At 35.5% G+C, this 25,809-nt stretch overlaps 1 protein-coding gene across 9 annotated transcripts in view; it reads right to left on the bottom strand.

Moving 5' to 3' along the window:
• The window catches only part of agpat3 (1-acylglycerol-3-phosphate O-acyltransferase 3), a 29,295-nt gene extending 5,527 nt beyond the window's left edge, over positions 1 to 23,768 (bottom strand). The window contains exons 1-6 of one of the 9 annotated variants that reach the window (XM_051110017.1): positions 23,581 to 23,768; positions 9,722 to 9,780; positions 6,580 to 6,834; positions 4,996 to 5,165; positions 3,095 to 3,256; positions 2,305 to 2,458 (exon numbers count right to left, since the gene is read on the bottom strand). In XM_051110017.1, the coding sequence (XP_050965974.1) occupies positions 2,305 to 2,458; positions 3,095 to 3,256; positions 4,996 to 5,165; positions 6,580 to 6,757 (664 nt within the window). In that variant the 5' untranslated portion in view covers positions 6,758 to 6,834; positions 9,722 to 9,780; positions 23,581 to 23,768. Of the gene's footprint in view, positions 1 to 2,304; positions 2,459 to 3,094; positions 3,257 to 4,995; positions 5,166 to 6,579; positions 6,835 to 9,721; positions 9,781 to 9,881; positions 10,028 to 11,480; positions 11,620 to 11,642; positions 11,663 to 14,704; positions 15,261 to 23,580 lie in introns of those variants that run through there. The other 8 variants (XM_051110062.1, XM_051110042.1, XM_051110088.1 and 5 more) reach the window with 8 other exon arrangements.
• Positions 23,769 to 25,809: the final 2,041 nt, after the last annotated feature.

Raw genomic sequence — 25,809 nt, 5'->3', positions numbered from 1 at the left:
CAACCAAGATTCTAAAGAATTTTTTTATTCATGTTCCACAGAAAAAAAAAAAAAAGTTGTATGGATTTAAACATCATAAGGGTGAGTAAATGATGACAGACCTTTCATTTTTGGGTGAACTATACTTTTTCCTCTTGCAATAGCATCAAATAAATTTAAAATACTGTAAATAAAGTGCATTAGTTGCATGGTCCACTTTTGCAGAGATTCTGCATCCTTTTTGAAGCTTGAAATCTTTAGTCCCCATTTACTATAACTGAACGGACAAGAGACCTTTTCAATATCTGAAGAATTCAGATGCAAAACCAGCTAAAAGCCATCTCGGTCAAAAATGAGATAATGATACCGAGTGAATGCTCTCGACACATTATACGTCTATCAAATACTTTTTCTTCAAACTCGCTAAAATTCCAGCCTCAGCCCAATCAGAAGTACCAGTAGTTACATAGAAACCTACACATCTGAGCCTGATAAAAATGCCTTTTTTAAAAGAAAGACGTCAGTTGGATTTAGCTGATTTTGCATCTGAACTCATCATCTTTTCAAGATATTCAAGAAAGCAAGTCAGTCAAACAGGTTTGGAATGAAATTAAAGCAAGCAAATAATGACAATTTATTTTTGGGTGAACTCCTAAAGTAAATAATGCTTCTAATGTAATTAAAGATTCAGAGCACCAGATATAATTTATGGCAGGATAAGAGGGGAAGAAGCTCAACAGAGTGAATTGAGCATAACTGGCATGAAAATCAGGAAGATGGAAAGCAATGCAGCATGGCTGCACACATTCACGATGGCCCATCTGCAGTCAAATCAAGTTCTCAAGTCCATTTCAGTCACCTCATTAGTGGAAAGAACAATCTTGAAACAAGCAATTTGCAAATGTCCTATACAAGTAAGTACTGGTGAATTACAAAGCATCACAGAACAGAATGACAATACTATACATTAGGTTTAATATATGCGTTTTACATATTTATGTTTTACATATATGTCCACATATTTAAAAAAAAAAAAAAATACAGTAGCTGCAGCATTTCTGTCGTAAAGAAATAGCCAAATATTAAAGATTAAGTGGATATAATTAAGTGTTGTTTAGTCAATATTAAACAAGAATTAGATCACGCAGTAAAGTGTTAAAACAAATCGTCAGGCTGTTGCAGTCATTAGTTATAATGCGTAATGCACATTAGCTGTGTCGTTTATAATACATTATGTATTTTAATATTTTTGTTCAATAAAACCATGAGTACTTGCTTTTGATACTTTATTTGAACTTATTATTGTGTCATTGCTCTACTGTTTGCTTACCACACAACAAATGAATCATAATTGTCAATTACTCCATTACCAAAATAATCATTAATGACAGCGCTACTACACATGCATCACACATAAACAATTGCAATGAGCATCATATTGTGGCATGTATAAGATCGTCATATTGTTTCAAATTATGACAAAATAATATCTGACCATAATGGGTTATGTTTTTTTACACAACGTTCATAAGTTTGGGGTAATAAGATTTTTATATTATTTTACAGAATTTAACTGTGTGAAAGTAAAGATCTAGACTGGTACAAAGGACCTATTTTAAAATGCTGTTCATTTTGAACTTTAAACTATTGGAACAATATCAAGAATGTTTCTTGAGCAGCAAAATCAGCATATTACAGTGATTTCTGAAGGATCATGTGACACTGAAGCCTGAAATAATGATGCTGAGAATTAAGCTTTGCCATCACAGAAATAACTTACATTTTAAAATCTATTAAAATAGAAAAGTTATTTTAAATTGTAACAATATTTCACAATATTGTGTTTACTATATGTATGATCACATAAATGCAGCCTTGGTGAGCACAGACACACAAAAAAAGTTTTACCGACCCCAAACTTTCGAACAGGAAGTGTAGTGTATACCTAAAAATACATTCTAAACTCAGCCTATATTTAGACTTCGGGTGACAGACGGAAGAGTCTCTCAACCACCGAGGTGGTAAATGCGTTGGGAATTTGGTATGGCAATGTGTCAAGAGTATTCTGGGAACATGCAAATTCTAGGAAGACCATTAGTTATCACCATAACCGTGAGTAGCATCATGTTGCGGATAACTGCACTCTGTCTAGGGTCGCTCATATGTGGACATTATTATTAGACACCAGGCTGGTGGAAATCCAAAATAAGAATCATGGATAGGGCCAGCTTACTGGTTTGTTGAGACACTTCAGGACCACTTGTATTCCACTTGACTCTTTTACCAGGGTAACACACAGCAGCAATGTAGAAGTGTTGGTCTGACCTGTTCCCTTGAGGCATTGCAGTGTAGTGGTGAATCCTTTGGTGCGGGGCAGGAGGTGGTACTTCAGTTTTGGAAGGCCCTTACTCTCAGCCACCTGCATGCTTATCTGGTGTTTCTTTTCCGTAAATCTCGTTCCTTCACAGTACAGCAGGAACTGCCAAACACACACACACACACACACCAAAGGATTGTAACTCTTAGGTCAGCGTTAAACACAGTAATCCTATCACTTCGTAATCTCTGCCTCTCGTTGCCAATGGAAACTTACAATCGGAGCACGTCATAAGTGACCTCATGACTGGAGTGACAGAATCAGTAAATAAACCCACTAAACTACATCTTCTAAACAAGAATGACCAAAACACTTTACTGCGTTAATACCAGGGCTTGACAGTTTTTGTCTCTTGCTTAAATGTGTCATTGTGCCTTTACTTAGCTTTGTTTGCAGTTTTTGTGCATGTGTTGCAAACGCAAATTGAGTTGGAGTAATGTTATTAGAAACTGCAGCCCTACATGGTTTCAAACTGTAAAAGAGTAATTTACCAAAAGTTACAATATAAAAAGAAATAGGCTTGAGTACTGGTTAACCAAAATCTGCCTATCACAAATAGTTCTGAACTATTACAGAATATTTGCATGAGCTTGGAGATTTACAAGGTTGGTTTAAGGTTGTGGTTAGCCCCAGTAACTACTCATGTACACTATGGTAAACAGAAAAGGCTTAAGTCACTCAGTCAGATCCGCTTAATTATCAGGCCATTAGAGAATCCTAATCGCTCGGTGTACTCACCCACATGTATTCTGGGTAATCTCGGAGACTGTTCAGCCCACTGAAGACTGTTTCTCTGTCTTCCTCCCACTTTCGCTTGCAGAAAACAATTTCCAGGAAGTACCACGTCCAGCCGATCAGAGGAACTTTCAGCAGTTCGTGTTTAGCCAGAACCTTAGAGCTCTGGATAAGAAAAATTAAAATAAAGAAAGGATAGAAAATGCAAAAAAGGATTCGGAGAGGAAGCGACAGAGGATGGAGAAGAATTCAAATCAGCCACTCCAACAAAACAAATTAATCTAACATCAAAACTCATCCAAGGGAGAAAAGACAAATTCATCTCTTGGGATTGATCCTCGTATTTACGAAGATGATTAATGCGAAACAAAAATGGATGATGACAAAGCAGTTTTTGGGACTGTTAACTAAATCTACTAAAAAACATTTTAGCTCATTTAAATAAGATATAAACAAAAAGTAGAAATGTTACCTGAGAGAATAATTGAAAAAAAATATATGTATATAAAATTATTTCAATAAGTTGTTTATTTTAAATAAATAAATAAATAGTTTTAGGAAAATTACTAACCCTGAAAAAAAAAAAAAATAAATAAAATATATAGTTATTTTAATATAAGCTATTTTTAATAAATAAATAAATAAATAGCTGTAGTAAAATTACGAACACTGGAAAAGCTAAAATAACAGTTATTTATTTCAATATAAACTACTTAAATATATACACACATACATACATAGTTTTAGTAAAATTAATAAACCTGAAAAGGCTAAATTAAAAAAAAAAATAGTTATTCCAATATAAGCTATTTCTTTTAAATAAATAAATAGTTTTAGTAAAATTACTAAACCTGAAAAAGCTAAAAAAAAAAAAAAAAAAAAACATAGTTATTTCAATATAAGCTATTTATTTTAAATAAATAAATACCTCTGAAAAAGCTGAATTAAAAAAAAAAGTATGGTAATATGGTTTTCAATATAAGGTATTTATATGAAATAAAGACACAAATAATCACCCAACTAAATAAAAAATATTAGTAAAATTACTAAACCTGAAAAACCTAAATAAAAAAAATTATTTCAATATAAGCTATATATTTGAAATTAATTAATTAATTAATTGTTGTAGTAAAATGACTAAACATGAAAGTGAAATAAAAAAGTTATTTTAATATAAGCTATTTATTTGAAATTAATTGAATAAATAAATAAATAAAGCTTTAGCAAAATTACTAAACCTGAAAAAGCTACATAAAAAAATACAGTTATTTTAATATAAGCTAATATAAGTTAATATAAGTTTATATAATAAAAGCTAATATAAGTCAGTATAAACACATTTTTAGACCATAATGTAAAAACAATGGTCAGGCAGTTGGTGCCCTCTGCAGTCATTTGTTATAATGCGAAAAGTACATCAGTTCTTTTGTTTAAAATACATTATGTATTTTAACAGATTTGTTCAATAAAAACATGATTTCTTGCTTTTGATACTTTACTTGTACTAATTATCACTGGTCGTTGTTAAAGTTTTTATTACCACACAAAAAAAAATATTATCCGATTACTTGATTAATTGATAAATTATTCCACATGATTAAACAGCATAATTTCACCCAGTATCCATGTGCGACAAGATTTTTGTTCTTAATAAGAGTATCTTAGTCATATTCTAGCATCCCAATTAAAATGTTGTTTGCAGAATGCATTTTGCATTTCCTGTTAAAGAAACTACATCAAAGAAGCTAGTCAGGTTCCATTTTAGTTTGGATGCATGTAATGTACTCAAATCGAGAGTGAGGTTTTGAGACACAGGCCTACATAATGGTCGCATCTCAAAGCTAGCACCATCCTTCGCAACTTCTCACTTCACTACGTCGTCTCAACTGCTTGTCAGGACTCACCCCCAGTACGCCGTATCTCTCACAAATGGTCCAGCCACACAGGAAGTCGATCTCATAGTTATGGTTGAGGATGATGATGACGTGCTCTTTGCCGAACTTATCCACCGTGGCCTGATCGGTGTACAGTGTGCACTCTGTGCCAGACCACCACTCCAACAGCATCACCAACTCTGTTAAGGAAGCAGCATAAAAGCGTTTCAACGAGGTGTCAGATGCATGAGAATGCTCTATATTGTGACAAGCAGCATGCAAATCGCTGAATCAATTGCTTATGCTTATATAATTCTCATTTGTAAACTGCTCCGCATCAACGCATCTGCTAAATGAATAAACGTAAAAATAAATGCAAATAAATTTGAATTGGATGCTGTAAATTGGTCAAAGGACATGCTTAAGCAGAAAATAATGTCCTATTCAATATTAATCTAGTTTGCAATTTTGGCAATTTTAATGGTAATGCTTGAAAAATATGGGATGTCTTATAGCAATAATCATTTAATAAACTTTTTCCTAATAAACAAAAATGCATGCACAGGAATAGAAATTACATATTAAAAAACAGAGACACATAAAACAGATTTACTTTTCTCACTAGCACTAAACTTACTAGTTGATATGACACAAAAAAGCATGACATTTTTATGCATTAACCCAAGATTTATCATATACACTGCCAGTCAAAAGTTTTTGAACAGTAAGATTTTTAATGTTTTTTAAAAAAGTCTCTTTTGCTCACCAAGCCTGCATTTATTTGATCTGAAGTACAGCAAAAACAGTAAAATTTTGAAATATTTTTACCATTTTAAATAACTCTTTTCAATTTGAATATATTTTAAAATGTGGTGACAAAGCTGATTTTTCTGCATCATTACTCCAGTCTTCAGTGTCACATGATGCTTCAGAAATCATTCTAATATGCTGATTTGCTGTTCAGGAAACTGTTTATTATTATTAGCAGCAAATCAGAATATTAGAATGATTTCCAAAGGATCCTGTGACTGGAGTAATAATGCTAAAAATTCAGCTTTGAAATCACAGGAATAAATTACATTATAAAACATATTTAAATAGAAAACTGTTATTTTAAATAGTAAAATATTTTTACAAAGTACAGTTTTTGCTGTACTTTGGATCAAATAAATGCAGGCTCGGTGAAAAAAAATCTTTGAAATCTTACAGCTCAAAAACTTTTGACTGGTAGTGTATGTAACATGCAAGAGCAGTCCTGCTAATGTACAAAAGTCTGTGCATGTGAAGTTTTCTACAAACACCATAAAGTCTCAAATTTTGCATTATAACAATTATGGCTTCTTGCCTAGCAACTCAAATAAATAAATGCAACATAAACATTCTCTACATAACGCTAAAGTGATATAACAAATGTTTAAAAAACATTGAGTGATATCCATTCACAAATGCTTTCTATATAATAAGTGCCTACCTTTGAAATAAACGCACTTACAAGCACCTAAAACGCTCTCATTAACAAGGTAAATAAAGAGTACTTGCTATACAGGTCTTTAAAAGCATATGCAAACTTTAAAGTGTCCATCACGTTGAGCTGAGGACAAATAAATGACTCACGGCTCCATAGCGAGTAGGACAGTCTGGTGTTGATCTTGCGGTACAGCTGTTTGTTGATGGGCCACAGCACACAGGTACACAGCTGGATGAAGTTTATAATGAGGCCGCTCACCACGAACACAAAGCCAATCAAGAGCTGCAGGACGAACAGGCTCTTCAGCCACGACACCACACCCATGACTGAGAGCCCCTTCCACACACACACACACACACTCACTCACTCACCCACGCACACACGCGCTCCCACACACACTGCTGGAGGACAAGAGACACAGAAGAGATGCCAAATTAAACTGTACTCAGATAATTAAGCAGCAGCCCACAGGCTGACTCATGCATTATGGTTTATTTACATTACTCTAGGGGTCTTTAAACTTTTTAAGGCCCAAGATCCCTTGGGTGATAGAAAGACCTCCTGCTGTATATTGAACTGAGTGGGAGTGATTATGACGATTATGATGGACTGACAACTTTGTTAAGATGTATTTTTAGAACTCATTGTAATTGAATTTTTGCATAAAGCAGCATTAAAACTACTGTTCAAAACACCATAAATAAACCAAAAACTTTTCTGACCAACTTATGAACTTAAAAATATATATTTGAATGCTGTCAAATCAATTAATCATGATTAATTGCATCCAAAATAAAAGTTTGTGTTTACATAATGTTTGCATACTGTGTACATGTATTATATACATATAAAAACACAGAGTACATATTTAGAAAATATGTACATGTATATATTTATATTCATATAATATTATACATATGTCAATATATAAACAACATATTTTTCTTAAATATATATGCATGTGTGTATTCATATATACATAATAAAAATCCACACACACACACACACACACACATACATATACACTACCGTTCAAAAGTTTGGGGTCAGTAAGACTTGTAATAGTCTATAAAGAAGTCTCTTATGCTCATCAAGGCTGCATTTATTTGATTAAAAATATAGAAAAAAAACAGTAATATTGCAAAATGTTTTTACAATATAAAATAATGTTTTTTATTTTAACATACTTTAAAATAGAATTTATTCCTGTGATGAAAAGCTGAATTTACTCCAGTCTTAAGTGTCACATGATCCTTCAGAAATCATTCTAATATGCGGATTTATTATTAGAATGATTAATGTTGGATAATATCAACAGTTGTGCTGCCAAATATTTTTTGTAACCTGTGATTTTTTTTTTTTCAGGATTCTTTCATGAATAACAAGTTTAAAAAGTACAGTGTTTATTCAAAATATAAATATTTTATAACAATGTAAATTATTTATTATTAACTTTTAATAAACTTTTAATTATTAACTTAATACATCCTTGGTGAATAAAAGTATTAATTTAAAAAAAACAAAAAACAATCAAAATGTACTGACCCCAAACTTTTGAACGGTAGTGTATATATTATGTAAACAAAAACTTTTATTCTGGATGCGATTACGGGTGGGCGATATACAGGTAGACATGATTAACCGGTATAAATTTGTCAACCAGTAGAGATTTTAGACCATCACCTGTGTCACGGTTATACACTCATGTGACGTTGCTGTGCTACATAGTCACGAAAACGTAGGGCTGTCAACGATTAATCGCATACAAAATAAAAGTTTAAGTCTGCCTAATATATGTGTGTGTACTGTGTGCAATTATTATGTATATATAAATACACACAAATTAATGTGTATATATATGAGAAATATGTTATTAATGTACAAAATGATTTTATTTATATATAATATAAATTATATAAAAATTATAATAAATACATATGCTTGTAAATATTTCTTAAATATATACATGAATGTGTTTGTATTTATATATACATTATAACTACACACAGTACACACACATATATTAGGCAAACTCAAACTTTTATTTTGTATGCGATTAATCGCGATTAATCGTTGACAGCCCTACGAAAACGTATCGTTTGCCCGTGTTTTGAAGCATTGTGGTTTAAAACAGGATTTTAAGGCATTCAAATGCAATCAGCAGTGAAAGAGAACTAATTTTACTAATTGTGCACGCTGTCTGAGAGGCGCGCGAGTTATTTTTGCCATTTTATAGGTCTTGAACGGTTAAATACACACACATGTATGCGTCAAAATGCCAGTCTTTGCAAGTATCCTGTAAACTCAGTAATTTAGGACCTAAGTAAAAGCAAAAAGCTGTAAAAGAAAACACACGTGTAACACTATACTGGATTTAGGCAGCTCTTAAAGTGACAGCAGTTTAATATTCGTGCTGTCTGTCATTCATGTTATGAAAAAAAAAATCTCTCACTGCTCTTGACTAAATCACTTTTGTAACTTTAATAAGGAGAAATATATATTTCTTTTACACAGTGAAGAATATGCAGCACTTTTATACATTTGTATACATTATACATTTGTTCCACTGTAGTTTTTTCTTTATGTTCTATTGGTTGTTTTTATATAGACTAGTAATATTTTTTTGTGATATTGAAATAATGTTACATTGTCATTCAGTGTAACACAATATTTATGTAAAAATTCAAACAATATGCTTATTCTGACTTGTAAATATTAAAATATATAAAAGAATATTCTTACTGACAAGCTAGGATTGTAAAAATATTCAACTTATTTTTTTTGCTCAGACAAAACACTGAAAAAAGCTCAGGAGAAAATTAAATTGAACAAAACTTTTTTTTTTTTTTTGGAAAAACAATTTAAAGCAGTATTACACATACTGTTTTTATTCTTAAACGCTTTTTCGTAATTGACCCACATATTCAACTTTAAAATCACATGATGCAGATCATTGAAAAGTAAACCAACTGGTAGCAAATTAGTGTTATTTAATCAACAAAGTACATTTTTTATTCATATTTGGGGGCTGCCAATTGCTAATTTGGGACACTGATTGGAATTTCTATTTTTGTTAGTACGACTGTCTGTGTTTGCTATAATGTCAAAGCAAAAGGTTGCAACATCATAACTAAACTATTTAGTTGACCAAGCAAAAATAACATAGCTAATCACTGTGTCAGTAACACAAAATATATTAACATGTGAACACAATATCAAACATGCAATCATTCTATTATGAATAATATACATATATATATATATTTTATGAAAAGAAGTTTAACTCACCACAGCGGGTTCGTCTCTACAACCCTCTTTTACACGGCCCTTCACTTAGTACCACCGACCTGAGAGAAAAAGAGACAGAACGCATTAAGAGATCTCATGACGGGCACAAGCCTTGAATGCAACAGTCACCAGCAACACATTTAGTCCTGTTTATTTTTACTTCCACATCCTGTTCCAAGATACAAAAATCCACCGTAAATTAGGCGAGAGTTCATGACCACAGACCCTTAGGCACCAAAAATTCCATATGCACTAGCACTGCACACACGTACAGCTGCACTACACAAACACACACCCTCTCACCCAGTTGGAGGAACTCCAATCACCTCCTCCAATTTCTATCTCTTACATGCATAGACTGCCTCATTTTTGCAACCCCTTCCCCCCCCCAACTGTATCTGTTACTCCATTATTATATTGCAGCATCTCAACATGACTTGTCATGTACAAAAATGGCATTCTGAAACACACAATATCATACAAACACTCTCACTGGATATGAAAGTCTAGTTTCAAATCGATTTTGAAAGCTTATCACGCTTTAATCTCCCAGTACCGCTTAATCTGATAACAAGACAACAACAGCAAGAGAAAGACGGGATTAATCCTCAAACAAAATGAGTGCTTCAGCAAATTTATGTGTCAAATAATCTTTTAAAAGCACTGCTTAACCAAATGCAAATACAAAAAAAGGACTGAAGCTCAGTGCTTCTTTGCAGGTTTATCTGATACTCAGGACGAAGTTGCCAAACTACTCCAACTGCCCGTCTGGTTACCGTGCAGGAGCCTCGTCTGCCCTATCAATACTATCATTTTCTCATTTCTATGTGTTGGTTCTGATAACAAAGTTCAGTTCAGTCAACCATCCTACTACACCGATATCATTTAAACATTCGTTCTGCTCTGACAGGCCATACTTTCAGACTAACATTATCAGACACTGCAGTCTGTTGTCTGATGGTGTTAGTGTGTGTGTGTGTGTGTAAAATCCCTGTTGTGTGAGAGTTGCTAGCAAAAAGTTTATGGTGGATTAGAAGAGTCTTAAGACCTAATTTGAATGATGCCTTACAATGATTTGGTGTTGATCTGATTAAATCTCTAGGAGGAGTTTGCTTAAATGCTACGCCTGAAAATGGCAAAAACGATACAAAACAGCCACACCCACTTCTGAAACCCATATCAGAGGTAAATTTTCACCACTTTTGACGCACATGCAAAGTTTCATTTTGAGCATGTTCAAAACCTCATTTTGAAGAAGAAGAAAACTGAGCAAATCCAAAAGGATCCTCGTACCATCGGTGCTCGAGCCCTAATTAGCAAGTAAAACACTGGGAAAGTGGTTATTTATAATCCACCTCTGTTTCTTGATGCACATATTCCACAATGCATGTCAACCAAATTAATTGCAAATGCTTTCACATTGTTTTTTCACCAACAAATACTGACCACACAGAATTCGCCCAGATTGACCTTAGTATTGCTTCACCAAGATTTGCACAGGCACACTTCTTCAGACAATGTAATAATGCAGCTATTCTAACTACTGTAATGTGTCTAAGCTGTCAGCTGGTCAATGTTTCCTGTGAAATAGCATTTATCATAAGAGTAAACCGGCCAAATGTGCTGCCCCTTTTTCAAACAAACACAGAACAATCGTGTTACAACATGGGGGCAGCTAGAGACCAGCAAGTAAAGTTACAAAGCTTTGGTTCCTCTTCCTAAACCTCAGCCAAAACAAACGGATACAAACGGCACTAACCTCAGATGAAGATCCACAAGCAGCGTGCTAAGTTAACTGTGAATTTAGAACAGACAGAAACAGAATGAAGGAAGAAAAAAGAGAGAGGGTGGGAAAGGAAAGAGTTGAACTCTGTCCTCCTAGCCACCACTGCACGAACTGAAGTAAACCTTGGAACCTTACCAAAGCGTGTGTGCTTGAGATCAAGGGAATGGCAGCGTGCTCTGAATGGCAAAACCCCCTCATGAGAGTCGGTGTGCTGCACTAGGTGTGTGAGTGGGAGTGTGTATGCTCATTCTGAGGGATCACCTGATCAACTTGTTGGAGCAAAGTACTTTCTCAGCCAACAAGAAATATGAGCAACACTAGACTAATACACTGAGGCACATTTAACCCATCCCACTTTCTCCACCAAACTATTTGCACTTCAGACACCTAGGTCAATATTTCAGCTTTTTTTGTTATTGGTAGATAACTAAATGTGTCAGAGGCAGGACGTTTACTTTGACAGAGCTGAAAATGTCAGTTCCTGAGCACACAAATTCTCAGTTTTTATTAGTCTATTGCATCTGTTTAAACTAATAAATTATTATACAGAACTGACAAACAGCGAAAGCTAACTGTGTACTTGGAATGTAATGATGCACCCTAAGCCGGTTGAAAAACTGATGCAAATATGTGACGATTCAAATGATTGAGATGTTAAACGAATCGCAATACAACTGGGGGTTTGAGCATATATGAATGTATCTCTGAGGGGAACTGACTGCCTTTAGAAAAGTTTAGATGACATTTTCTTTTCATCTTGCCTCCCTATTGTGCATATTAAAGCATAAGCACTACGTTTCTTTGTTTACAGCTGCAACCAAGGAAATGCTGTTTTTCTGCTGTTCCATAAGCGCCACCTGCTGTCAGGGAGTGAATTTGCGTCCTCTTTCACCTTGTTTGCTGTTTGTTTCGTTCACGTTTTATATAGTATACTCAGCGCTGGGTAAAATATGGACAAACCCAGTGATTGGGTTTTTCTGACCGAGCGGTTAAGTTAAATGTTAAACCCAACCCTCTGGGTAGTTTAATTTACCTTAACTATTGCTTAAAAATTACTGTATACCTTGCTTAAAATAAACCCAGAATAGTTTGGAAACTTTCGTCCATCATGAAATCTGGATCGGGTTCGATTTTCTGCGTTTTTCGCATCCGTAGCAAGCATTTTGAGAGGTGTTTTGACAGTTCAGAGTCACCATACAACCGAACGGCAAATCCAGAATTGTGTTTGACAAGTTCATCCACTTCGTCTCGCTGCACAAAGCACTGTAAAGGTCCTTGTACACCGAGTTCACTGAAATTATAGTCTTCTTTATAATATGTAGTTCCAGTAACAACTAGCAAAGCATCAAAGTTTACTGACATTTTGAAGTAAACTTTAAATCGCCCGGGATAATCCTGCAGCTTCTTAAGGAGATGCACACAAATAGTATTCTCTCTTTCCGCTCTATATCTTATAATTGGATGGACCCAATATGTCCTTTCATTTTCTCTTTTTAAGAAGACCATGGACAACAAAATCATCCTCACTGCTTGAATAATCCATTTTATATTGTTTTGCGATTTTTTTCCGCAACGGATGAATTAATACGCATCGGACTCAGTGTGCAGGTTTTCTGTTCGTGACGAATTTTTAGAATGATGAAAACGAAAATTTCAGACTCATTGTGCAATAACCTTAAGCCTTAGTTTGTTTGTATACAGAGATTTCTTTTATTTAGTGTTATTTATTTGATTTGGGGTTTGTTTTAAATCTTCAATTTAGTTTTGGTATTTGCCATATTTCAATTTCATAAAGAAATGTGCAGCATTTTATCTAAGCAATAATAAAAGGACACCTTTTTACATAAAAAAAAAAAAAACAATTTAGAAGTAACATGCTATTTTCTGATTCCTCATCAAAACGCTTTGTTTGAATAGGTGTGGTGGATTGTAGACTCTTAAGTTTTCATCTACTATCAGCAATCAGCAAATATACATTTATATCATCAAGTCTCTGAATACCTAATAAACATTTAATTTCACAAATCTTGCAAACCGTGTCAACTTCAGCTGTGAGGTTGGCGCCAATAGCCTTGTGGTCAGCGCACCGACATATGGTGCAGTTGCACCTCGGGTGACCCGAGTTCGAATCCTGCCAAGCGTACCTTTCCTGATCCTGATGTTCTCTTGTAGCCTGCATAAAAACAAGTGTGCATGATGGTCTGTGCAATCGACAACTTCAAATCCTTGATTTCAAACCAGTTGGACACTATATCGTATTCACATCAAGAAACTGCCATCTCAATTAATTTTAAAAATACATCTGTCAAATGCTCTTGTTGCCATTTTTCCATACAGTGAAGGTGAAGAAAGGGAAAGTGGCTGAAAAAAGCAAAGAACACCATAAACATGGTGCATAAAACTGGTGCAACTTGTTCTTCTCAGCCATAGCATGTATTGAGCATTATATTTGAAAGTATGCAATGCTCCAGTTTCTCATACAAAGGTATCAAATAGTGTTAAAACGCTCTGAAAATTAGTATCAAAGATGCACCACTTAAGATGATTAATACAACATGCCAAAAACACCCTAGATGTAAGTAGTCTGTTTGACTGGTTCCTCATTCCTTATTCAGTAGCATGACAACTACACCACAATATAGAAAGTGATAGGGTGGGGGGATTAGAGATGGAAGGATCAACCAGCTTAGGAGCTAACAGCTGTCTGCCCTGCACCATCAGACAGCCTGGGGCCATCTTTTTCCAAGATGGACAAGATGCATCTCAAAAAAGCTCAAAAAGCTCAAAACTTACAGGATACAAAAGCAAACTGAGAAACCACAGAGTAAAAATGCCTCAAAAAATACACAAAGGAGGAAGTCAAGTTGTGCATCTGATGGTAAACTTCTACAGTGGCTTGATTTTCAGATAAACTTCAGCCAACAATTTGCAAATTGTTTGAGCTCTGTGAAGCTTTAAAGAACACTGTGACCTTTCAGTTGTTATAGAGACAACTAAGCAACAGGTGATCACCATAGTCCCCTAAACACCCTCAAACATGACAAGCATGCAAGTAACTACAAAATAATAAATTAAAGTCTTGGACAAGGAGTCTCTCATTTGACCTTTGCCTGTGTCCAATCCAATAACCCTTTACATAAGCAGCAGGTGGCTTTATCAATCCACTGTTGCTTTGGATAACCATCAGCCAGACTCACCAGTAGGCGTAGTAGGCCACCGCCATGACCACTAACGCCCCACAGATGCCTGTGAAGATCATCACAGCCCCCTGGTTCAGCATCTCGGCTTCTGGAGATAGGTCTTCAAAGCAGAACAATTATGAAATTAGCCTGCTCTGGTTTCTCTTAGAAATGGACAGGCAGTTCTGTTTTTGACAAGCCTGAAGACAGATGAATGCAACTGCAGAAAGTGCTCCTGAAAATATTTGGCAACGAAATCCTTTTAAAAAGTTGAACGAGGGGCCAGGTCTCGTTTTGGCTACAGCCGCATGTTAAAGCTAATCCCACAGAAGGAGAGCACTTTTATGATGATGCAAGCAGGAACAAAACTAGCTCCCAGTAAAGGCGCCGACACCACGCAAAACCACACGTCCGCCAATGTAAAAACAGCAAGTCTTCCAATGTTGAACTTCCAACGCTTGATGCTGTTTCCAACTGCTATCCTAAATTCAAAACAGTTCCAGTTAGCGAATCTTTAGCAAGATGCAACAGTCCCACAGCACAACGTGGACATAGCAGCCACCTTTCGTTAAGATACAGAGAGTCGTTCTCAGCATCCTGTGTTCCCTCCTCTTCTCTAATCTCCTCTGGATTAGATTACCAATGATTAGCACTGTGGAGCAGCACCCTGGTTAAGTCACATTGCATTTACATCAACTTCAAGCGATTGAGCTAAGTGGGACAGGACAGTGATGATTTCCTTTAGCCACCAGGAGGAGCCTCTAGGGACAAGCCCACTCTCTGGCATTTAAAAGATCTTGTACAATTAGGCATGATATGTGTCAGTAGTGGTTCTGGAGTCTTGTGGATGTTTAAGCATGGTGCACAATAGGGCTGCTACTAATGATTATTTTGGTCGATTGTTCTGACGATTAATCGAGTAATTGGATTTTTTGTGTTTTTTTTGGTGGTGGTAACTGAAATAGACATAAGTGAACAGTGGACTTCAAAATGACTTTAAAAGTACATATGTGACCCTGAACGACAAAACCAGTCATAAGGGTAATTTTTTTTTTTAACTGAGAGTTCTACACTATCTGAAAGCTGAAAAATAAGCATTCCATTGATGCATGGTTTGTTAGGATAGGACAATATTTGGTTGAGATACATCTATTTGAAAATATGGAATCTGAGGGTGCAAAAAAACAAAAAAAATCTCAAAATATTGAGAAAATCGTCTTTAAAGTTGTCCAAATAAAGTTCTTAGCAATGCATATCACTAATCAAAAATTACGTTTTGATACATTTACAGTAGGGAATTTACTAAATATCATCATGGAACATGATCTGTACTTAATATTCTAATGATTTCCGACAAAGGCAAAATGCAAGAGGATTTTTTATAATCGATTACTTAATTTCAATAGAGGAATCGTGGCAGCACTAGTGGACAAGCTTCTACCCTGCTGTATATCTGTGAACTCGCTCTTGGCATCCAAGGTCGACAAGGCCCTAAGTCCAGTTTAGATGAGGTGGTGACAGAGAAGATCAGGCAGGCTGTGGCCCAAAGCCGTGACTGCACAACTGCATTACCGGCATAAACGGAGAACACAATGTGCCACAGGCCAACACGTCACACAACAGAGTCCTTAGAGCGCTTCCTTTTTTATACATTCTGCTTCTGCTGCTCACTTTATCTCATTTCTTCTGTCTTCTTTCATCTCTGTGTCTGTCTGTCTTTGATTATACTATGCCGGAGAACCCTGTATACATGCATTAAACTCAGATTCCTCAGTTCTTCCAATTTCAGAAAGGTCAGCATAACTGCATCCAGGAATATTGTGTGCGATGATGGCTGTTTCTTACAAGAAAGACCCTGGCTTGGTCTCGGAAAATACTTGATCCGTACTTGGGGAAAAGAGAATAATCACCGTTCTGATGTGATGACCACCTGGGAAATGTGAAGAAAAAAAGAAGGAAAAGAGCCGTACTAACTTGCATCTTTGATTAAATGTTGAAAGTAAGAAAGATAAATGAAGGCCTTGAATGTTTTGGGTCAGCAATGAATCAAAATGTGAAACAAGGGGTAATTATAGTTTGTTGTAAGTTTGTGTGATGGGAGTTGAGCTTTTTTTGCTGTACTGTAATCAATGGGAAAACCCTGGCAGCGAGTCCACGTAATCTTGAATGTGCAATGTCCTCTTCACAGCTGTGCTAAACTGCTTTCTTCAACATCTTTTAAAGACTTTGCCCGATAAGGCGTGTGGCATAAAACCCATACATTATGAGCCATATTAGACCAAAGCTGCTTACTGGACTGCAGCTGAGTTCAAGATGTCTAAATCTATAATCTAATCAGTTTCTTACACATACAAATAAACAAACACTTCTAAGAATTCTTTAAACAACCAGTGAAATAGCAGGGGTGAGCAGAGTATGCTGTGACAGGATAATTTAACCAGAATTATATTTTAGTCATTATTTACTCATCCTCAAGTTGTTCCGAATATGTTTAAAGTCCTTTCTTCTGCATAACACAAACAAAGAACCCCACTGTCTTTCACAGTACATTTGCCACAGATTTTTGTTCCACATGACAAAGTCATACAGGTTTGGAATAACAATTTTAACTGTTTTAGTTTTCCTTTAAGTTGCCTTCTAGTTAAAAAGAAATGTGATGCTGGAAAAAATACCTCATTATATTTCAGCATGTCTGCTGACTTTTCCCATTTTTATAAGAAATTAGGACAATCTTGACAGAACAATAAACTGAGATTCCAGAATTATCTAAAGATTTCAAATTTCAACCTCCAAAAATGTTTCTTCCTCTTTGCATTTCCCAAACTTTATGATACAGATTCTTCCTACATTTAAATCCTTTGAATGGCAATTTTTTTCTTTTCCAGAACTCCCCCCTTAAATATGGACTCAAATACATAATGGAACATTTTTGTTAACAGTGTTAGTGTCTCAACAAATTCTAGAGACTGAAGACTCATCAAAACTGCATGCAAAAGATGAACATTAACAACAGGCAGGGCCTGTGCTTTGGCTAAATCTCCAGCTTTGCCACACTGAGCTTCATTGTAACAGACTCAGTGGTCAAAAAATGTGCTTTCAGTCCTGCTACACCAGGGGTCTCACACATAAAGCTTGTACAAGCACAAAAACATATGCCAATTAGCACCCACACATTGGCATTAATAGAGAGACAAACAAACCTGTTACCTGACCATGCATATGCTCACTTTGGCAACCAAATTGCCAGCTACAGTAGCCAACTACTGAACTGAAATGAATGCTGCAAAAAGGGCTTTCAATGCATTTCACAGCCATGCTAGAATGCTTTTTAAAAATGACATTTAATTTCTACATAGGTTTCCTTACCACCACTGAGCTACTGTCAACACAATTTGGGAAGTCAGGCATTGACTGTTGAGCTGTCACGATTCCTCAATTCAATTCGAGTACTCGTTTTAAAAAAAAACCTAAGTGGGATTGTGCCTGTGTCGAGTAACTGGCAAAATACCAGAAGTGGCACATTCTATGGATGACAATCTATGAAATGCATTATCAGACCTTATTCCAAGGCTGTATCATACATAATACACCTGTTTAAAAATCATAATGCTATTGTGAAATTACAAATATCACGATTCAATTTAATAAATATATGCAATGCAGGTCTAATATATGCTCTTTTTTTTTTTTTTACATGCGTGTAGGTTACGTACATGCATCTTAGAGTGGCGTGTTCAAAATTAAAGTTTTGATGTCCACATATTCAAGAAATTACAGTAAATGTAGCATTTCTGTCATGAAGAAATGGCCAAATATTAAAGATTAAGTGACATTTGAATTAAATGTTGCCGAGTCAATCATAAACAAAGATTATATTGAGAAATAAAGTGTAAAAACAATTGTCATGTCGTTGGCGCCCTCAGCAGTCATCTGTTATAATGTGCAATGTACAGTAGCTCAACTGTTTAACACATTATGTATTAACAGTTTTGTTAAATAAAACCATGATTACTTGCTTTTGATACTTTATTTGAATGAATTATTATTGCATCATTGCTATATGTATTTTAAGTCATTTTAAAGGCTATTTTTCACTTAGATCCATTTTTGTGACTACTAAAAAATGTATTACAATTATTCGATTAGTTACAGCCCTAATTGACTGGCTTAAAAAGTAAAAAAAAATACAAGCCTGTGCACTTAACATCAGAACATGAATAAAAAACTAGATTTAAAAAAAATGGATAGACTTGCACCTCCTACAGACGCAAACAATGGACAGTCTTAAAGTTGTCTTTATATTATATATATGGCTAAAAAATATTTCTCTACTGAGAAAATGAATGAGTTACATGAAATTCAAAAAAAATAATTATGCGCTCTAATTGTCAGGGATAACCAACAGAATTCATTCAATTGTGTTTGTTGATTTCAATTATGAAGGCTTTACCAATAAATTAATGTGATGAAATTACAACTGTGGGCAATTTGGGCATCCAAGTATAATCTTTTATTCATACAAGTTTCAGGTGACACTAAAGAACCAGGCTGCTCACCGATCTCGAGAAATAGATATGACGTCTCTTGCACACAGTCTGTGGAAGAACAGACCACTGCAGACTCAAAAACTTGTGTTTGGACTCAATTGAACAGTCCTGCACAACATTACTAGTTTCACTTCCCTCCTGGCCTCAACTCTCCGCAGCACTTTAACAACCTCAGCTTTGGCCTTTAAACAATGTGGTCAATGCAGCAACAACATTTGGATGAAACCCCAGATCTGTTCAGTTGGGTTGCTGTGGTGAGGCAATTTCCAAGTCTATTACATTTTTCCTGATTTAGACATAGTATTGCAAATAATCTTAAACGACATAAAATGTGCATTTAGCAGCACATTATTTTCACCACTGATCATCTGATACAGTTTCAATCATTTGCCCTAAAACACTACTTCCTTAATATATCAAACCTCCCAACCTGACTAGGCCAAAACAGACAAGCAGCCATCAAAAAAACAACCTCCTGTGGCTGAAACAAACAAAATCAAAGCCATTATGGTGCATGTCACTCAAGCCATTTTTACAAAGCAGAAGATAAATGCTCTGTTCGCTGTCCAAAGGAAGCAGGGAGTTGTTAAGAGGATAATGTCAAGGCGTCACTGCTAAAAACCTCTGACCCACATTTTAATCGCAAAAAACGAAGTCGTCCAACAACAATGTGAGTACATGCCCCCAATCAAGATGCTGGATGGGGTTGCTGATATCTACCTCAGGTGTGAAGTAATAGTGTTAGGTTTAATTAACAAGCTGTATCGGATTAAAGGTAAGGTTAGAAAGGTTGCGTCTAACACGCTAACCGAGCAGTGTCATGGATATACTGCGACATAAAAGAATAAGGAATATACAGCTGAGTTCATAAGTTTACATACACCTTGCAGAATCTGCAAAATGTTAGTTATTTTATCAAAATAAGAGGGATCATACAAAATGCATGTTATTTTTGTTATTTAGTACTGACCTGAATAAGATATTTCACATAAAAGATGTTTATGTAAATAACAGTTGAATTTATAAAAAAGACCCTGTTCAAAAGTTTACACACACTTGATTCTTACTGTGTTATTACCTGAATCATCTGAATGTTTTGTTGTTGTTGTTTAGCGATAGCTGTTCATGAGTCCTTTGGTTGTCCTGAACAATTAAACTGCCTGCTGTTTTTAAGAAAAATCCTTTAGGTCTCACAAATTTGTTTTTTTCAGCATTTTTGTGTATTTGAATTCTTTCCAACAATGACTGCATGATTTTGAGATCCATCTTTTCACATTGAGGACAGCTGAAGGACTCATATACAACTATTACAGAAGGTTCAAACACTCACTGATGCTCTAAAAGGAAAAACAATGCATTAAGAGCCAGGGGGTGAAAACTTTTGAACAGAATGATGTGTTTTTCTTATTTCTTATTTTCATTTAGTGCTGCCCTTCAGAAGCTACAGAAGATACTTGCATGTTTCCCAGAAGACAAAATAAGTTAAATTTACCCTGATCTTCAAATAAAAAAAGCCCCCCCGTGGGCGTTTGAACCTTCTGTAATAGTTGCATATGAGTCCCTCAGTTGTCCTCGGTGTGAAAAGATGGATCTCTAAATCACACAGTCATTATTGGAAAGGGTTAAAATACACAAAAATGCTGAAAAACCAAAGAATTTGTGGAACCTGAAGGTTTTTCTGAAGAACACTGGGCAATTTAAATGTTCAGGACAAACAAGGACCTCATCAACAATTTTCACTAAAAAAACAACAAGAACAGCAAAAGCTGTGGATCATTCAGGTAACAAAACAGTATTAAGAATCAAGTGTATGTAAATTTTGAACAGGGTAATTTTTAGAAATTCAACTATTTTCTCTTGTGGAGTATATGCAAAAGTCTTTTATGTGAAATATCTTTTTTTTAGGTCAGTACTAAATAAAAAAAAAAATAACATGCATTTTGTATGATCCCTCTTATTTTGGTAAAATAATTAACATTTTGCAGATTCTGCAAGATGTCTGTAAACTGTGTATCCTATTTAAAATATTCCAGATGACATGCAATTACACACTGTTATAGCACAAAGAACTACAAATATATTACTAACTTTATTTTCATGTGCTTTCTAATTGAACCTGGTCAAAATGAGCATTACTGATTCAATAACATCTTTTATTCTGAGCCAATTCATTATTGCTCTAATGAAAGAGGATTAGAAAATATTGTGCATGTGCCATATGGCTGACAGAGAATGACAGGTCTGGATTAAGACCAAAGTGTAAATGAACTGCACCTTTAGGTTCAAAACAATGAAATTAAAACACAAAAAAGAGGGTAAAAATATAATTCATTAATGTAGATACGAACTCCTAATTCATACTTGCTTTATATTTTATCATAGCCCTGATTTCATGTTCAAGTCAAGTCAAAGTCTGTAATCAGAAGTAAATCAGCGCTCATTTACATTAGTAACAACCACTATGTTTGAATTGTCAAAGAAATGATCTGAGATAAGTGTCAATGCGTCACTGAAGCTTGAAAGATATTTATCTGGTTAACTTTGTAGATCTATCTGCAAACCAAATCCTGTAGTGTGAAGTGTTTTGATCGGAAGTGACATCTGTGACGACAGAAATCTGTGTAGTGTGAAATGGTAGTATGGGCCGACATTAGACTCAAGGTACAGTCACATTTACCATTGTTCAGTAATGTTTCATTGGTGAGAGCCAGTCTTTTCAACGGGAATCCACAAAACAAGTTCAAGTTAGTCAAACGAATTTCCCGTGTGGACCTACAGAAAACGTTTTGGTTTTAAAGTATGAACTGTGCTTCATACATCTTTACACTATTGGCAATGGAGGGTTTGCACTTATGTCACGGTTTGGTCAGTTTCCTGGATGCACGGCCATATTGCCGATACTCTAATGTAAACAGCAGCATGGACTGCATGGTTAATATCCTACTGAATACATTGTTCTGCTAATTTATGCTGTCGGAACCACAGAAAAACGTGTGGAAGCTGCTAAACCATATAGAGAAGAACTTACTGAGCAGGACACGGTGCAATATTTTGACACACTGAAGTTAAAAGGTGGTTAGGATATGTAAGAGCAGTATTAAGATATTAGCCTAATATTTCACCTACCTGACTGGAAATGATACGAACAAACACGAATTTTGTCAAGATATTGCCCTTAAAATCCTAATTTAGTTTGGCCAAACACAAACACATTTTGTTCCTCAGACAGATTTTTGCACTCTCCTCCTTGATTTGTTATAACTTTTGGCAGTTTATACTACTCTAAATGTTTTTCCTGATCTGACTGATAAGTACAGCCCAAAACAATACAATAATTGACCATTTTCAGACGCAATAATCTGCAAAATATGCAAGTTTAGTTGGGTTTAGAGGCATTGTTTACGCTCAGTGCTGCCAGTATGGCCAATTGATGACGCGTCCTTAAAACAAACACTCTGACCATTTTTGGCCTTCATAATTTTGCAGAAATGTCAATTTGAGTATTTTAGTAGAGTATTTTAGTAAGGTGTCCACTACTATGTATGGTAAGTCAAATTTGAGAACTTAATTGATGAACATAATTGAACATCATGGAAATTGTGGTATTGTTAATGAAACCGGTTCTGAAGTAAAAAAATAAAAAATAAATAAAAATAATAAAGTCTTTCAAAAATAGCAGATAATGTAAATAATTACTAATAATAAGAACTATTAGTAAAACATGTTATAAACACATATGCGCTGGAATTATTAAAAAAAAAAAAAACATGACTTAATATTAATCACTGTGCATGAGTAAAAACCCACACACGAAATAAACTGAAGGCAATAGCTCAGCACTGCATCTGAACTCTAGTAACCCCGATAATCGCACGACAATGACGTGCACGCAGGTTGGGAATGACACACTGCAACCGAATCATAAACACCACTTCTCTTCAACGATTCTCAAGCCATTCAAATGCAAACGACCGCTGAATGAACCAGATAAATATCAGCTCATGCAAATGGGGGACAATGCCTATTTTAAACTGGTGTTCCGTGCGCTGTCAAAGTGCCTTGCATTGGTTACTAACCAGTGAGTTACATGAAGTGCTCTAAACATGCTGTTATAAACCGGCCACTGCAGCACAGGGAAAAACCTCGAGCGCTTGCAACATACAAGCAAAAATACGTTTGATACAAATGCAAAATAATAAAATAAACAGAGCAAACACAGGATTATGCAACGGTCGCATGTAACCGCGTGTCATCGTTAATAACAGCAGTCAGGATGGTTATTAATCGGGTTAAGAGTACAGTCATCGTCTAGCGTGAGCAGCGGTACATTGCATGCGCCTGCATTACCTGCTTAGATGTCATCAGTGGATCTGCGTGGAGGATTCGTGCTCTTCCGCTTAATGCGATGCAATATGATAATGCTGTCGGAAACTGGTACCTAAGCCTCCGGGCTGCTGCTCAGATGTGTCGTTATCCATCCACGCACAACACATACACATTGCATCTAGTCGTGGGACTTCCTGTCCGATTACCTCCCCTTCGACTGGAAACAATGGCGTTCTGTAGTTCCACCACTCCTCTCAGCCTCATCAGGCTACTGTAAGACGCTGACCTAATCAGTAAAGTCAGTCCGGACAATTAAGCACATTTGTAAGTCTTTTAGACTTTCAGTTAGTCTTCTTTAAAATGCTTTACTTCAAAGGCGGTTCAGAAGTTGCATTTATACCATGAACAAAAGGTAGGCTGGATTTACTGCACAGAGGCTGCATGTGCATTTGCACAGAGATCAAATTATGAAAATATTTTAGTTAATTGTGAAACTGCTAATATAGACATTGAAAATAATGAAATATACGCTGTCTTGTAAATGACAAAGTTTAAAGGTCCTTGCACACTGAGGCTGAAATTTGCGCATTTTCGTATTCGTCAAAATTCGTTAGGCACAAAACGTCACGATGGCCGGACTGTCAAAATACTTGCTATGGATGCGAATACAGAAAATACAGAAAATTGAACCTGATCCAGTTTTTTTTTATGACGCACGAAAGTTTCGGTGATAATGTGTAAACGTGCATGACGCAACGTGAGGTCGTATTTGTTTTTTAATGTGCGAAAATTTCAGACGAGAATAGCGTTAGCGTTCTTACACGCTAAAGGCCCTTGCACACTGAGTCCGACATTTTCGTCCGACATTTTCGCAATAAATAAGAAAATAAAAATAAATATAACCTCACGTTATCTCAATCACGTTTACACACTGCCTCCGAAACTTTAGTCTGGATAACTACAGCCCAAAACAATACAATAATTGACCATTTTCAGACGCAATAATCTGCAAAATATGCAAGTTTAGTTGGGTTTAGAGGCATTGTTTACGCTCAGTGCTGCCAATATGGCCAATTGATGACGCGTCCTGAAAACAAACACTCTGTAAACAACTGACCATTTTTGGCCTTCATAATTTTGCAGAAATGTAAATTTGAGTATTCGCACATTAAAAAACAAATACGACCTCATGTTGCGTCATGCACGTTTACACATTATCACCGAAACTTTCATGCGTCATAAAAAAAAACTGCCTCCGAAACTTTAGTCTGTCATAAAAAAATTTGGATCAGGTTCGATTTTTTGCTTTTTCGCATCAGTAGCAAGCATTTTGATAGGAAAGGATGACAAATACAAAAAACCCAGACAAAAACGCATACGAAAATCTCGGACTCATTGTGCAATGACCTTAAGTCCGAAATTTTCGTATGCGTTTTTTCAAATGTGAAAACCACAGAAAATTGAAGCCAATTAATTTTTTTATGACAGGCGAAAGTTTTGAAGGTAGTATGTAAACGTGGCTGACACAGGGTGAGGTTGTATTTATATTTATAACGTGCGAAAATTTCTGACGGAAATTCTGAAGGACCTTTAAGGTGTCTGAAAATGCGTTTTTTCATATGTACAAACACAGAAAACTGAACCCGATTAAATTTTTTTTAACGCGAAATGTGAAGTGTGTAAACGTGATTGACAATATGTGAGATCAAATTTATTTTTCAATGTGTAAAAATGTCGGACGACTATTTTTGTATGGATTTTTTTGTATGCGAAAAATGCAGAAAATTGAATCGGATTTGATTTTTCTTTTTATGACTGACGAAAATTTCTGTGACAGTGTGTAAATGTGATTGACACAACGTGAGGTCGTATTTATTTTTTTAACATGCAAAAATTTTGCAGTTGATATTTGAAATCACCACAAGAAACACGCCCCTACCCAAAATGACCACACCCCTATCTCGATGGCCCCACCCCCAAATTCAAGAGGTAACTCCCCCATCACAAGTGGAAAGGCCCATTACTGGTGATTAGCTAGATGTGTATTTTGGTGCTCAGTTCGATCTACTTTCAACAGGGTTTCTCAGAAATCACTTACTGCACCTTTAAGGCTGCACTGGTGCTGCATTTTATTAGACACAACCAAAGCAGCATATTTTGAGTATAAATTGTGTGTATATGCACTTTAAAATTAATGAAATAGATATGCTGTTATGACAACAACAAAGTTTGAGACTGCATTGTTGCTGC

Source organism: Labeo rohita, chromosome 1 (genome assembly GCF_022985175.1).
Source record: "Labeo rohita strain BAU-BD-2019 chromosome 1, IGBB_LRoh.1.0, whole genome shotgun sequence".
Lineage (NCBI taxonomy): Eukaryota > Metazoa > Chordata > Actinopteri > Cypriniformes > Cyprinidae > Labeo > Labeo rohita.
The sequence above is the reverse complement of the archived record's forward strand: the minus strand, read 5'-3'. Positions and strand labels throughout refer to the sequence as shown.